The sequence below is a fragment of the Lycium barbarum genome, chromosome 5 (genome assembly GCF_019175385.1).
Source record: "Lycium barbarum isolate Lr01 chromosome 5, ASM1917538v2, whole genome shotgun sequence".
Taxonomy (NCBI): Eukaryota; Viridiplantae; Streptophyta; class Magnoliopsida; order Solanales; family Solanaceae; genus Lycium; species Lycium barbarum.
Window position 1 is genome coordinate 142,751,061 of NC_083341.1, and position 16,470 is coordinate 142,767,530.

Genomic DNA, 16,470 nt, shown 5'->3' on the forward strand with positions numbered 1-16,470 from the left:
TATTTTTATACACCATACGTGAGATCCTGATCGTCTTCCTCCCAGTGTTGTTGCCTGCTGGGGGAAGGAAGGAAAGTAGGGCTTCCAATATAGTTTAACTTGCTACAACGGGTTACTTATCATTTATTTTAAGTTATCAACCAATGCTAATATTGACTATTGAATAGAGTTACTGTAATTAACTGTCATAAAAAATTGTTTATGCGTCAATGTTAGAATTTAAACTCGACATTTCATTAGAAGCTACTTGAAAAAAACAAAAAAGAAGACAGAAAATCATGTGGCTACTTATCATTGAAAAGAAGAAAAGAGCAATAATTTAGACTCCAAAAAAGAGTGAGAAGTGAAAGAAAGTTGTCTATACTCTATCGGTCCAAATAGTCATTGTGCTAGACTGCTAGTATGTTGCTTGTCAACTCTTCCTTGTGTTCACATACAATTGCTTATAATTTAAGGATCTTAAGTTGTATTTAAGGAAAATTTTTGCTGAAAAATGCATAATTCAATGAATACAATAAAATTGTATACGGTATTTTGTAAATTTATGCTTTAAAGTTACCATATAATCTTTCAAAGGATTAGCATGAAGTATAATATAGCACACAGAAGACAGATCAAAAGACACATTTCAAAGAAACTTTTAATTTTTTTGTAATATTATTTTGTAGTAATACTTTTAAAGAATATTGCGATAAAAGTTTTAAAAAAGTTTCAAAGCACCAATATAGATTGTCAAAGTCGGTTTATATGGTTAATATTAAAAATCAAACAGATCCAAAAATGATGTGCATTTTTTTGTTTTTTTGCGATATGAAATACGTCTCTATATATTTATTCAAATTGCAACTTATTCAGTAAAGGAGTTTCATTGCAAAATGAAGTCTTCAATTACATTCTGTTATAAAATTTTAGTAATTTCAAAGTTCTAAAGTTTAAGCAAGGAATTTATTATAAAGAAAGTCTTACTAAAATTACTAAGTATTAGGCAAGAAGTTTAATATAAACAAAATCTTAATCAAGGATAAATTTTAGGCAAGATATTTGTTATAAATAAAATCTTACTGAAATTTCAATTAAATATCAGGCACACTATGAAGAATTACTTACATGTTATGTTTAAACTTACTTGTGTCAAAAGAATTATGATACAATATCAGTGTGAACGTAAACTCAACTGTAATCATGGGGCAGACACGGAGAACATAAATGTCTATTAATGTGATTGATAATGAATAATAAATTCATGAGGGAAGTGCAAGTCTGAAAGCGCCAGTTGCCAATAATTCAATTTATCTGGCCTTAACAAATTAAAAATATCATACAAAATGTAGATTTCATATGAACCGAGTATATTCTATTTGCCTTATAATGAACTTAATTATCTTAATACAAAGAACACACTTTATGACAACCTTCCATCTTCCAAGATTGAGAGAACTTCTTTAATAGGAAAAAAAAGTAAAATTGATCCCTTAAAATCTGCTGAAATTAACACCATAAAATAACATTATTGGACTATACAGTATATCCCAAAAATCAATGGCATCTTCACATTGTCAACATCAGAAACACTAATAGGGATAAAAATCCGAATCAGATTTTAATACCAATCCCAAATTAGGAAGCTCCTCAATTTCACACTTAGAAGCTGCCTGTTCACATCTTCATTTTTTTTCCTATAAATAACAAGCCAAAATCACTTTATCAGTCAGTACCAATACACCACTTTGGAGTTCACAAATAAAGAGTTTTATTTTTAGAAGCAAATAGAAAAACAAAAAAAATGGCTTCAAATTCAGCCACTTGTCTTTTCTTGATTTTCTTCATTGTTACTCAGTGTCTATCAGTCCTTAATGCTGCTGAAGATTTCGATTTTTTCTACTTTGTTCAACAGGTTAACATCCAAATTTATTTAAAAACTAAATGTCTTTTTTTTTTTTCTTTAGTTTTTTTAATTAATGTATTTTTTTTTTTTTTTATGCAGTGGCCAGGATCATACTGTGATACTAAACAAAGTTGTTGCTACCCCACAACTGGAAAACCAGCAGCAGAGTTTGGAATCCATGGACTTTGGCCTAATAACAATGATGGCACTTACCCATCAAACTGTGATCCAAACAGTCCTTATGATCAATCTCAGGTACTCAATATTCTAAAGAAGCCTCTTACTCTAATTCCCATCACGAATTCAAGATTTAACCTTGTTGGTTTATAACTTGTATTTTTGAATTATGGATTCAGAGTTTAATTTCTTGTTATATAATTAGTATTTTTTCACTACATATTTGTGATTCGTGTTTAGAGTACTAGGTTCAATAGAACTCACATAAACTCAGGGGCGGATTAAAGGGTGCACAAGGGGGTTCAATTGAATCCCTTTCGCCCAAAAATCATAGTCATAAATATGACAAAAATATTTTTGTGCCTATAGATGAACTGTTGAATCTCCTTGGCATAAGGAAAGAATCTAGTGTAGTAGTAAAGGGGTTCAAAAAATTGCTTTATGTTGTAGAAAATTCGTCAAGGGTGTTCAAGATTTAATATATATGTATAAAAAGTAATTTTTTTAATCTATATACGCAATATAACTTTTATATGAACAATATAATTATCCGATAGAGGGTGTACAACTGACCCCTCTTCCATCTATGTGGCTCCACCACAGGTCATAGGTTCAAATCCTAGCTAGTTGTGACACTCTAGCATTTTGTTGAATCCTTTTAAATGCATTTTTGGCGCTGCCACTAGGATTGCCCAGTTCAGATTATGTAATTACAAGTTTTTAAATTGACTATGCAGATTCGTGACTTAATCAGCAGAATGCAACAAAATTGGCCAACTCTGGCATGCCCAAGTGGTACTGGCTCAACGTTTTGGTCACATGAATGGGAAAAACATGGCACTTGTGCTGAATCTGTTTTCACAAACCAACATGGCTACTTCAAGAAGGCTCTTGATCTCAAGAATCAAATTGATCTTTTGTCAATTCTTCAGGGTGCTGAAATCCATCCTGATGGAGGATCTTATAGCTTGGATGACATTAAAAGTGCGATTAAAAGCGCGATTGGATATACTCCTGGTATTCAATGTAATATAGACGAGTCGGGTAATAGCCAGCTATACCAGGTTTATATTTGTGTCGATGGCTCGGGTTCAAATCTCATCGAGTGCCCTGTTTACCCTAGGGGGAAATGTGACTCCAGCATTGAGTTCCCAACATTTTGAGCCAGTTTTTGTTCTTTGGCCTCATTTCATATCCCTCATTGTGTTGTCTCTTTCCTTTGTACTATTTCTTGTTTACTAATGTTAGAATGTTATACATGTTCTCTAATCATTGGAAAAGGCTATACCTTCTTTGGAGAAATAACATATTGAAATTGACATTTCTTCTTAGTACTCACTACTCAGCCCTAGAAACTATTACTATTGAATTTTAAATATCTGATGTTGCAAAACTCAATAGACAAAAGGTCATTATTCGAGTTGCTATGCACGAAGCCAGGGGCGGAGATAATAAGGTGTAGAAAAGGATTTAATTGAATCTTCTTCGCTACACTAGTAAATACGGTGTAAAATTGTAAATAAGGGCATTATCTTTTTGGGTTAATTAAACTGATTAATCCCCTTCTAGTAAAGTGACAAGGGAATGTTCAAAAATCGCTTTAGGTAGGCAACTAGTATTTTTTTTGGAGTCCCCTTAGGTAAATTTCCGACTCCACGAAGTCATTCGAGGCTCATGACCCATGCAGCCAGGTGTATATTTCGTGCTCTCTGTTTAACTATGAAGATAACAAAACAAAACAAAAAAGTACACTAAGTTCTCGTTATGCATGAGGATTGAAAAGAATGGACTATATTAGGCTATTTTAGGTAGGGGTATTCATGGTTTGCTTAAAAATCGATCCGAATCGAAAGCCGAGCAAACGATTAAATAAGCTGATTTTTGTTTGAGTTTGGCTTTTAACTTTTTCTTAAAAAAAAAAAACAGATAATATTTGATTTGGTTTGATTTTATAAAAAACAAGCCAAAGAAAAAATCGAACCAAATCGATAACTTATATACATAATTTTTATAATTATATAAATATATATGTACAATATGTTGATTTTTATAAATAGTTTGTGAATAATTTTTCATCAAAATTTTATTTATCTCTAATAGGATAATGAACTTTAAACCTCAAGCCCATTTTTATAAGAAGGCCATGAATCCAAACTCGATCATTTACTTAAAATAACTAAAAGATTTACCAAGATCTTTTTTTGTTTCTTATAAACTTTATGCACTCGATCAGAGCTTATAGATCATAAGACATTTTATTCATAATTCAAGAAAATTATAACCACTACAATAAGAGGGTAATAACAGATTATACGGATAATAAATCAGTACCCCTGAACTACACCCAAAGTTCCAGGGACACGTCTTTCCTTTACGGTGGTCCTATTACCCCCCTGAACTATTTTAACATTTAATAAACACAACTCCAAGTGTTGACATGGCATAAAGAACCAAACTCTTAGTGGACAGTGAAATACACACACTGCCACGTGTATTTTCGCAATTTTTTTTTAAAATATGTTTCATTTTTTCCTTTTACTTACTTTTTAATTCCAAAATACAATGGAAATATCACTTTATATTTAGAAAAATGACAAAGACAATTGTTATTGTATGAACCTAAAAAAGAATTGGGTGCTGAACATATTCGAAAGTTGTTGAAGTTTTAAAGTTGAGATTCAAGTGCTAAACTCATTCTAGATCCTTAGTTGCTATTGAGATTCGAAAATGGAGAAAGAATTTCGAATCCATCATTGTTGAACCTTGAAAAAGCTTGAAGAACAAAAAACGTGTTTGTCAAAATTCTTGGTTGTTGGCCAAATTGATTACTGGAGTTTGGTGATGATGTTGTTGTGAAGTTGTAGTTGAAATTTAAGCTTGATTAGTGTGGATTTGATTGAGTTTTTGTTGAATTTTGGGACCAAAATTGAAGAAGATGAAGAACATTACCTTTTTTTAAGTTCTTGAAAATCAACCTTTTGTAATGTTAATTAGTTATGTATACTAATTAATCATAAACACGTCCAATTAAAAAATGACACGTGTCCATATTATTCAGAAATTTAGCTCATTTTTCGTTTCTCACATGCCTCCAAGAGAGTGAGCACACCCTCTATGCCACCTCTACATCGAAGGGTGTATTTATTACACTTTAAAATAGTTTAGTGGGGGGGGGGGGGGGGGGGGGTTATATGACCCTTGTAAAGGTAAAGTGTGTCCTAGAAACATCGAGTATAGTTCAGGGATACTGATGCCTTATCCCCAGATTACAAGTTGGAAAATGATGAAAAATTCTTTTCTAATTTAGAAAAAAAAATAAAAAAAAATATCATTAGATTTCTTAAAAATAAAAAAACCGAAGCAAACCAAACCAAACCGCTAAATGTATACTCCCTCTGTCCCAATTTATGTGATACACTTTCCTTTTTAGTCTGTCCCAAAATAATGATACATTTCCTTATTTGGCAACAATTTAACTTTAAATCTTACATTTTACGATTAACGAGATAATTTGTAACCACACAAATATCTTTGACTTATTTTAGACCACAAGATTCAAAAGTTTTCCTTTATTTCTTAAACTTCGTGCCCAGTCAAACTATATCAAATAAATTGGGACGGAGGGAGTATTTCATTTGTTTTGTTTAATTTTAATAATTCTAAAGCTAACTAAACAATTTGTTTTTTATTTTAACCAAAAATCAACCAAACCACACCCCTAATTGTAGGCATTTTTCTTAGGCCCCGTTTGGACATGGTTTGAAACCATGTTTGGATATGCAATTTGGATAATTTATGGAGTATTTTCTCTTATAGACATAAAAACCCCACAAGTTGTGAAAACTATCAAAACATTCTCAATTCTTATACAATCTTACAAAATGAGCAAGTCATAGTTCATAACAAAATTAATACGTTAATTCATAACAACCGGCTCAAAATTAATACTAGAAGACCTTTCTAAAAATACAACATCAATTGATCAAATTTTAGTTCAATAAATAAAATTAAACTATGGGTCTTTTTTTACAAAATTAAAAGGTTGGTAGATATAAATAAAATTTGGTGGAAGTTAATGAGATTGATAAATGATTGATGAGGGTAATTGTTAAAAATATCTACCAACTTATGGGTCTTTTTTTTTTACAAAATATAAACTTATGGTTTAAATTTTATATTTAAAAAAGTTGAAACCATCGTTTCAAAACCTAAATCATACCTTTTTGAGTGCTTTGGGGTTTGAAACCATACCATGACTGAAAACGCATGTCCAAACGCTAGTTTAAAATCATGATTTGAAAATTCATGGCCAAACGCCTACTTAAGAGTATTTTCACCGCTTTAATTCATAGGCAATAACTTTTACTGTTGCGTGGAGACCTATGGGTGTGAAACGGGAAAAAAAAAACTCCACGGTACTACTTTTGCTTTTTCTTTTTGCACATGAGATTGGTAACAAAACTCACGTTCTCTGTGTATGATGGACTTACATTTTGCATAAAAAGCCAAGACTGGGCAAAATGAAATTCTTTTATTCGTTTTATCTGTGGCAGCTAGAAGATGAAAAAAATGGTGCCGTGTACGTTGTTGCCATTACCCCTTGAAACGTCAATACCTAACTGAAAACAATATTTGCACCAAAAAAAAAAAAAATTGGTAAACAAAAAAGCCAAACGTGAGGACTTTTGTTGCTCGTTTTGGAAAACGTTTTTTTTTTCTTCTAACAAATTTCCCGTAATAATCAAAACATAAACACTTATAAAGAGGAGCAAAACAAAACCCAACTTTTTTATTGTCCAAATTGTCACATGGATCGATTAACATATATTTTTGGTCAAAATTTCATGTCCATAAAAACAAGTTAATGTTAAAGGATAAAATCCTGTGTGGTCGATAAAATGTACAAGTGTAGACTCAATCGAAGTCAATTAAAATTGATATCTAACCCGTAGTTTTCCAAGACAAAATTACCTCCAATAATATGTTTAATGCATATTAACTTTATGAAGGTGACATTTTTAAATATGAATTTTGCTTTTTGTTCCTTTACTTCATTTCTTCCTTTTTCTAGTTTCTTTTTTCCTGACCCACTGCATCTGCAGGCTGGCAACCTTTTCGTTACTCTTCCATTTCCTTTAGGGTGTGTTTGGTATTAAGAAATATGGCTCTCAAAAATAATATTTCTCATGGAAAATGTTTTTCATCACAATGATGAAAATGACTCCTTCATTAAATTGTGGACCTATGTTATTTTCTTTACAAGTACCCTAATTTTATATGTGAATTCAGGATTTGAAGTTTAAAGGTTCCTACAATGATCTCTAATTAATTCGTATACAATGATAATTAGGTGCACTGTCAAATATTCTCTTATATGTATTTAGAAAATATCTTAGTACATATATTGCTTGTGGGTAAAATTATTGAATTCACGTGAATCCACGTATATTACATTGTATATAGACTTGAGTACATGTAATCGAAATGGTATAAGTTTCAATAATTGGGAAGGATCTTTTTGTTTACTCATCGTGATACTTCCCACATATATTAAAGCAATAGATTAACCCAAAGGGGTGACGTGTTCCCTATATCTTTCTATTTGTTACTTATTAATAAGTCTGAAGGAAAATTTGCAGAATTAATGAAGCATTGATTGTTAAAGCGAAAAATCATGGATTGGATCGGGCTAATCACAATAACAAGGGAATTCTGCTCATGATCTATATTATTGGATCGGGCTAATCATGGATTTATTCTGTTCATACAACAAAAACCTGTCTCAATTAATTAATTTGAAGAAATTTTAAAAATGGTCCCGAGAAGAAATTAAGTAAAATAATTGAAATTTTTCCAATAATGTCAGGAAACTGGAGAATTATAAGCTTCTTCAAGATTATCTTTACAAAAACCATCTTCCAATTACTAGTACTTACCTATAGCCTTGGAAGTTTATGACATTAAAGTTACTACACTCAATTAAGCGAATAAGTTTCATGGGACGAGCCTATATAGTCAACCTGGTTGTCCTTACCTTCTTATGTGTATCCACATAAATGAATATATCATGGGATTTTTATTTTTTTTTCAATTACCAATTTAGCTATCTGAAATCCACTTGTTCGACTAATTCAGATCCGTGTCGCATAGTGGTTCATTTAAAGGAGATTCGCTCCCTAACAAGAATTTCTCCATTTTCAAACCCACTCAAAACCTGCGATTAAAGATGTAAGAATCTCAACTATCCTATCACATCTCTGGAGTAAGGGAAGTTAATTTTCATAAATCTTGGTCCATGCATGATTGAAAAAGAACAATAACTCCTCATATTTCACACATAACGTTTTAGAACTACTTTCAGTAAAGTTCAATGGCTATATGACGAATTAGCAATGTTTTTGCTTGATGAAAAAACAAAACCTATTGCTAACTATCAAACGTAGCTCAATACATACGGCTCCTTACTTAACGTCCAATTGAACTTCCCAGTAAGAAAATACAGCAGTTTAGTTTTTCTTTTTTCTCATTGAAATATTCCTTTTAGATCTACTTATTATTATATTTTGTAGGGTGATCGATTTAAAACTTAGGAGAGCACTCTATTTTATTAGGTTTAAATTGTTCATGAATATCGAGTAGTAGAAGCTAATTAATTAATGCGTAACCCCAAAACTTAAGCACATGGAGATAGAAATATACAACTAGGACATTGACACATGGGCTTACTCTGAGCACGCAACAATATTGTAAATAAATAATTTTGCTACACAATTAGTTGGCATATACTAATCAGGATATTCCTTCACGACGTGACTTGTTTGCCTATAAATTGAGACACAACTATCAAACTAACAATATTACATACTAAAAGAAAGAAGAATTTAAAGCTTTGAAGCAAATTCTAAAATTTATCAGAGGAATGATGAAACCTCAAAAATCATTGTTGATCAAGTTCTTTGTTGTACAATGTTTGTTAGTTCTTTGTGTTGCGTCACAAGACTTTGATTTCTTCTACTTTGTTCAGCAGGTATGTCCTATAACTATGTTTTGTACGTAGTAGGAGTTTATAGCTTCTATATATCGATCAGTAGCTAAATCAGAAATTTTAACAAGGGAATTCAAAAAATTAGAACTTGTTACCTAAATAATTTTTTAACTAACTTCCCTATGCTGAGCATCAAAAATTTAAATTCGAACTTGTGACCTAAAGTAACTTTTGAACTAACTTCTTTTATTGATTGTGGATCTATATGCTATAATTCTTAAAGTTTATAACAATTTTTACACTATCAAATCACCTAATGTTTGTGTTTTTGATATACAGTGGCCGGCGTCTTATTGTGATACAAGGCGTAGTTGCTGCTATCCCACCACTGGAAAACCTGATGAAGATTTCAGTATCCATGGTCTATGGCCAAACTATGAAAATGGCAAATGGCCACAAAACTGTGATCGTGAAAGCTCTTTGGATGAATCTGAGGTACACATTTTCAACTAGCTAGTGCTAGTTAGTACAAGCAATAATGGTTTTAGTATTTGGTTTACGACAATTTCATTGTCCACTGGCAGAAATGGGGTCTTTTATTGTTGAAGTCTTCCCTCATAGTATGTTTTTTAAGTTCCAATATCCATATATAGAAAATTTCTTTAATTAATGATATATGAATGGATCGTTGACACTTGAGTCAATAAAAGACACCCCTAGTCTCATAATATTTTTAGGTAATTAATTTTAGACTTGTTTTAACGTATATACTTCCTCTGTCCCAATAATTTATTTGGTACTACTACTATTTGAGGAATCAATCTTTTTTTCTTTGATTACGATTTCTCATATTATTTTTAAATATTTTGAAGTATTTTCTCCGTTTCTACTTAAATAGCATACTTAGATTCGATATGAAATATAATATAAAAAATAAATGATAATTTTTTAAACTTATAGTCTAAAACATATCATAGCATTCGCATGGCTATAAAACTTTTAAACTTGTGGCCTTAATTAAACATGTCATAATATTTGTGTGGTTATAGAAGCTTCTCATTAAGGATGATATGAAAAATATAAATTATTTCTAAATTTAAAATTAGATTGTCAGTTTTTAAAAAAAAAAAAAAACTAAAAAAATTGTATCATATAAATTGGAATGAATGGAGTATTAACTCTATAGTCTATTGATTTATACATCAGTACTTTTTCACCTAATGTTTAAATTTATAAATTTTATTTAAATAAATTTCAAAGAATCCCAAGCGAATTCATACTGAAACATAGGAACTTTGACTTTTGTACTCAGAATTTCTTCACATAAAATGAAACGGAGAGAATACTTCAAATAATTACATGTAAGATGACATTTCACAATAGATCTTGATCCTTAATCACGAAAAGGATTGAAAATCTATTAGGGTAGCTTCCCATTTCCTTCAAATCTTAGCTAGTTAATGACGAAAGAGGTTAGAAATCTCCCAAAATTAAATGAAACTCTGAGCCAATAAATTCAACTTTAGGTACAAAAGTGCCTTTATATTTTATCTTACATGTATACAGTAACATTATGCATGCATGTTGTCAAGTTGGTAGTATGGTTCTTGTGCTAGAGTCGTGAAAAATGACATCTTCTACTGAAAAGACCAATAAACAGCTGACTTTTAGATGAATTCTCATTATTTTGCTTTTGACAAAAAGTATAATCTGTTACTCCTACTTTTTGCTGCCCATGTTTCCTTGCTCAGGGTTCTTGCTTTTAGGTATGGATTTGTACATTTGCTGGGATACTTTTGCTTCGACGCAATGCTTTTCTTTCGTTGTATTTATACTATAATAATAATAATAATAATAATTCTTTTTTACAAATGCCATTATATATTCTTTTATAAATATAAATTCCTGCCTAGCGAGAGGTTTGTGGCTTTGATTAGACATGGTGGGACATGGCGTTTGCTTCTACGAATGTTATTTCTAATTGGTCATTTTGTCTTTTTGAGTTGAATGAATGTCTTTTTTAATCCAATATTTTGCTTTTAAAACCATGTTTACCAATGGTAACAAATGCATGCAGTATCATAATTTTTTATTTAAAAAAATTGTACTATCATGCAGATATCAGATCTAATAAGCACAATGGAAAAGAATTGGCCATCTCTTGCTTGCCCAAGTAGTGATGGTGTAAGATTTTGGAGCCATGAATGGGTAAAACATGGGACTTGTTCAGGTCTTGGCGAACGTGCTTACTTCCAAACTGCTCTTGACTTCAAGAACAAATCTAACCTTCTTCAAAACCTTAAGAATGCAGGTCCGTGTTTGTTTGTTTTCCAACAACAGTTCTCACTACCCGAAAAACTCAAATTACATGGGGATTTTTTTCGCGGATATTCCCTGCGGATTTTCATGCGGAAATCTAAAAATTCCTAAACTCTGTTATATTTAACTGCGGATATGATTTCCCCAGGTAAATTTGGCGTCATTTAGCGCCAAAATTTTACATGGGGATTTACTTGAGGAAAATAATCCCCAAGTATCATTTTGTAGGTAATTCCGCGGGTAAAAGATCAAAACTATGAAAATTTTATTTCCTTTGTGAATTCGCAAGAAATTCCCCATGTAGCAATCCTTGTGAATTTATCTAGGGATTATTTCTTGGGGATTTACCTGAGAATTCTATTACCCAGGAAATTACTTGGGGATTTTGTTGCAGCGATTTTAGCTGGGGACTTTTTCTTGGGGATTTTGTTACCTATGGAATTACTTGGGAATTTTGTTTTTGTTGATTTACATGGGGATTCTTTCTTGTGGATTTATCTGGCGATTTTGTTACCTAGGAATTACTCGGGATTTTGTTTTTGCGGATTTACCTAAGAATTATTTCTTGGGGATTTACTTGACTATTTTATTACCTAGAGAATTACTTGAGAATTTGATTGCTGCAATTTTAGTTGCAAATTATTTCTTGGATCTTTATCTGGAAATTTTATTACCTAGAAAATTACTTGGATTTTTTTTTTTTGCACCAACTATAACTGGGATTATTTCTTAGAGATTTATCTAGGAAGTTTACTACCTAGAGAATCACACGAGGCTTTTGTTGCTACGATTAAAGCTGGGATTATTTCCTTGGGATTTATATAAGAGTTTTATTACCTAGGGAATTAATTGGAGATTTGTTACTGCGACTTTCCTATGGTTAATTGAGGATCTACCTGGGGTTCTATATACTAAGATTATTTTTCATAATAATTCTATCTCTTGAATCTTGTGGTTTTAAACTAAAGATGTGTGTAATTTATCAAAATCTCTTTAATTTTATGTTTTTTGTCTTAAACTTATCATGTAGGATGTTTGAATTGAAAACTTACTAAATTAAACAGAGGCGCACTTCAAAGAAAAGTAAGCCCACTTAAATAGGAGGGAGTAACAAAAATAATAGTCATAAATCTTATTATATTTAAAATTAAGAATTTATATTGTTGATGTAAAAGAATACGGAAAAGGGCCAAATATACCCCTGTACTATCGAAAAAGGGCCAAATATACCCTTCGTTATACTTTGAGTTCAAATATACCCCTACCGTTATACTATTGGTTCAAATATACCCCTCATCCATTAAAGTTATCCAAAGTGGATAGTCAATCCTTCGTGACACTGACATTTAGTGAGGTGGATGTCACGTGGCATGCCACCTCAGCGCCCCTAACACATTTTATCCTTCCCCTTTATTTATTCTTCCACCACTAAAATTTTCTTCCCCTCCACAACCATTACCGCCACCATCGGTAAGAACAAATTGTGGTGAGAGAGGAAAGAGAAGTGAGACTCAATTCTGTCCGATGGGTCTACAAAGAAACCAATTATTTTTTCCAATCAAACACAGTAAAATCATCAAGGACTCGTAGTGTTCTTGAGTTCTATGAAATGGGTCACAAACAAAATCAATCTCTTCCCCTTTTATCTTTTACAATGCAGTGTTCACCAAATGGGTTCACACAGAAAATATTTACACCCCTCCATTCTTTTTTCCAATCAATCACGGTAAAACCATCAAGGACCACTAGCTAGTTCTTGAATTCTATGAAGTGGGTCTACAGAAGAACCGATTTTCCCCCTTTGCAAAGCAAATGGGTTCACATTGCACACCGAAACTTCATTCAATATTGTTTTATTTGAGCTAATTAACTGATTATTTTATTTAAAATTTTGGGATTTTTTTCTTGGAGTCCATGCATATGTGTATGTATAGGAAGTTAGGAACATGAGCATTTTATGATTATGAGGGAAGGAAATTTTAATGGTGGAAGAACAAATAAAGAGGAGAGATAAAATGTGTTAGGGGCGCTGAGGTGGCATGCCATGTGGCACCCACCTCACTAAATGTTAGTGCCACGTAGGATTCACTATCCACCTTGGACAACTTTAACGGATGAGGGCTATATTTGAACTAATAGTATAACGGTAGGGGTATATTTGAACCCAAAGTATAACGAATGGTATATTTAGCCCTTTTTCGATAGTACAGGGGTATATTTGGCCCTTTTCCGAAAAGAATATTGCAAACAAAGATATCATTACATCAGACATTCAGCTAAACCTACGTTGTTTAGGACTATATGCTATTTCTTCTCAAGTATTTAAAATGATGTTATTTTGACTGAAGTATGTTAATTACTTAACGATTAGTATTAATTTGTAAATATTAATGATAAGATTTAAGTATCAAGTGCTCAAATAATTTTATTATCACCCATCTTCTCGATTAACTTCTAATATTATAGAAGTGACTTAATCAAAATAATTTAACTATTTTTTTATTGTCCACGTGTATTTAAAATGACATGATTTAACTATACTATGTAACTTGAACTATATTAGTTTATACATGTTAGTATTGATATTTAAGTATCAAGTGATCTTATACAGATTCTTTTCAAACATCATTTAAATATAACTTTTAATATCATAAAAATATTGATCGTGTGCTCTTTGTTAGAATTGGTGTAGCACTTTTGAACACTGCGTTGTGTTTAATTAAGATATTTTTTATATTGGAAAAGAATTTATTGTGCTAATGTAAATTGGAAAATAACCGAGGGTTCCTTTTTTTAAATAAAAGTAGCATAGTCATAATTTAATCCACTTTCTCTCACTTGAACTCTTTAGTTTTATTGTGGATTGTGTAAGTCTTATATATTTGATGGAGTACAAAATAGGACTTATTGAGTAGGCGTTTGGCCATGAAAACCAACTATTTTTCACTTTATTTGAAATTTTGGAGTTGAAGTTGAAGATGGAGTTGTGTTTGGTTATAGTTTTTGCAAAGAATATTTGGTTATTAAAATTTTCATGGTCAAACACTAATTTTTAAATAAAGTGAAATAATTTTCCGAAAAAAAGTGAAAAATTCTCATGGCCAAACTAAGTAAATACAAATAGGGAGAGAAATGAGGGTAGTAGACAAATAGTACCACATCGGTTAAAAACATAAAAGTTCCACACTTTATAATGAGCTACAGTGGTATCCAGTGGCATGGCGAAAAGTGGGGATGCGTACTGCTTCGGCGAATTAATTAGGAACAGTTGGTAAGAGAATTGGTAGAGGGTTAAGTCATAAAAATATGAATGGGGCCGGTTTGAGTGGATAGGTGATATGAAATTTGTGATAGTTTGAGTGGATAGGTGATATGAAATTTGTGATATTTTTAAAAATTAGAATTATAATATTCCTAAATTACATGGGGATTTTCATGCGAAATTACATAGGGATTTATCTGTGTGAAAATCCGCAAGGAAATGGGGATTTGTCTGTGAAAATCCGCAAGGAAATTCCTATTTTTATGAATTTCTACCACCAAGAATTTTTTACTTTTTTTTTTTTTTGCAAAAAATCCTCAAGTAATTTACATTTACCTAGGGATTTTCAAATCGGCAGGTAAACTTACCTGGGGATTTTAAAATCCTCAAGTAATAATTACCCACAAAGATTTTTCCATCGAATTTTGTTTGGCAGGAAAATTCGCATGAAACTGAATTTTCTACGAATTTTTTTGTATAATCCTTAGGAAAATCCCCATGTAATTTGCATTTTTCTTGTAGTGTCTTGTTTTTCACAATTATAATTTCCTAAGGATTACAGTGGAAAAGAATTGTTATATTATCAGGCAATTGTGAAATTAAGATTTTTACTAAGAAAAGTTAAAATATGTAAAGTAAACATACGGAGGAACAAATAGAGAGTGACTCTGCCACTACTATAAGGTCACCTAATAGATAACCATTTGTAACCATACTTGAAAAGTAATATTAGTAACTTCAAATATAAATCAAATAACTTGTGACACTACAACGAATTACAATACACTATTGATAGTGTAGAAATTCTTTACAATGTGAGAGTGTTTAGGTTAAATCCTTTGTCAAACTAGTACAATGGTAAATTTATGTGTTTTAGAGTTTAGCTTCCATACATTGACATGTAAAATAATTTTTACAATATCAGGTCGCTTTAAGATATTACAGACAACCTCAAAATATATGAGAATAGTAATTTTTATAAAAGGTCTTCTTTTTTATTATATTAGAATTCTGCTGCTAACTTAATTTTGTGTTCATTAAATAGGGGTTCATCCAAGGAATGGAGAACATTACAGTGTAGAAAGCATTAAAAGGGCGATTGAAGATGGAGTTGGACACACCCCTTTCATAGAGTGTAATGTGGATTCACAAGGGAACCATCAAGTATACCAAGTATATTTGTGTGTGGATTCTTCTGCATCAAATTTCATTGATTGCCCAGTTTTCCCACATGGAGGAAGATGTGGTTCCAAGATTGAATTCCCTCCTTTCTCCTCAACTGACCATGATGAATTTTGAATTTAATTTTATTTTAAGTTTTAACTAATTAATTCAACATGATCATATTCTTGATCTTCTCTGTTGTATTTTTAATTGAAAACCTTCCACATTTGTACTAATAAAATTTCATTCCAAGGTAAAACGTGTATCTGTTAACAAGATGTCAAAGTATATGTAGTGAAAAAAAGTCAATATTGCCTCCAAACTATTCTAAATAGAATAAATTTGTTTTCTGTTTTGTTTTTTGGCTCAAAATTGTTCCGCCGGTGGTGTGGTACGTAGTGGGTTTAGTACGCCCCGCCCAAACAAACGGGTCCGAAACAAATAAAAAGGTGCGTGCCGCACTCACGAAGGACTGCCAGTGATATACTGGAGGAAGGTGGGGATGACGTCAAGTCCAGGTAATTCACTTTCGCTCCTCCCCCGCTAATAGACCTTCAGGACATATAAGAAGAATCAAATTTACCTCTAAACTATTCGAAATAAGATAACTTTATTTAAAACACCATTCAAAGTTAAAAGGGAAAATTTCAGAAATATACAAGTTGGTCACTTACATTG

At 31.6% G+C, this 16,470-nt stretch overlaps 2 protein-coding genes across 2 annotated transcripts; both read left to right on the top strand.

Annotated features, from left to right (window-relative positions):
- Window positions 1-1,694: 1,694 nt before the first annotated feature.
- On the top strand, window positions 1,695-3,396 carry LOC132642046 (extracellular ribonuclease LE). The gene is made up of 3 exons (XM_060359292.1): window positions 1,695-1,894; window positions 1,985-2,140; window positions 2,800-3,396. The coding sequence occupies exons 1-3, from the start codon at window positions 1,784-1,786 to the stop codon at window positions 3,223-3,225; spliced, it is 693 nt and encodes a 230-aa protein (XP_060215275.1). The 5' UTR covers window positions 1,695-1,783; the 3' UTR covers window positions 3,226-3,396.
- Window positions 3,397-8,912: 5,516 nt separating this feature from the next.
- LOC132642047 (intracellular ribonuclease LX) lies at window positions 8,913-16,051 on the top strand. The gene is made up of 4 exons (XM_060359293.1): window positions 8,913-9,089; window positions 9,387-9,542; window positions 11,166-11,358; window positions 15,674-16,051. Exons 1-4 carry the CDS (start codon window positions 8,982-8,984, stop codon window positions 15,925-15,927), a joined length of 711 nt encoding a protein of 236 aa, XP_060215276.1. The 5' UTR covers window positions 8,913-8,981; the 3' UTR covers window positions 15,928-16,051.
- Window positions 16,052-16,470: the final 419 nt, after the last annotated feature.

Excerpts from the sequence above, each read along its gene's own strand:
- LOC132642046 (XM_060359292.1), top strand. The coding sequence starts at position 1,784 with ATGGCTTCAAATTCAGCCACTTGTCTTTTCTTGATTTTCTTCATTGTT. Across the intron at positions 1,895-1,984 it reads TTTTCTACTTTGTTCAACAG|TGGCCAGGATCATACTGTGA; the intron begins GTTAACATCCAA and ends TTTTTTATGCAG. Across the intron at positions 2,141-2,799 it reads GTCCTTATGATCAATCTCAG|ATTCGTGACTTAATCAGCAG; the intron begins GTACTCAATATT and ends TTGACTATGCAG.
- LOC132642047 (XM_060359293.1), top strand. The coding sequence starts at position 8,982 with ATGATGAAACCTCAAAAATCATTGTTGATCAAGTTCTTTGTTGTACAA. Across the intron at positions 9,543-11,165 it reads GCTCTTTGGATGAATCTGAG|ATATCAGATCTAATAAGCAC; the intron begins GTACACATTTTC and ends ACTATCATGCAG. Across the intron at positions 11,359-15,673 it reads TCAAAACCTTAAGAATGCAG|GGGTTCATCCAAGGAATGGA; the intron begins GTCCGTGTTTGT and ends TTCATTAAATAG.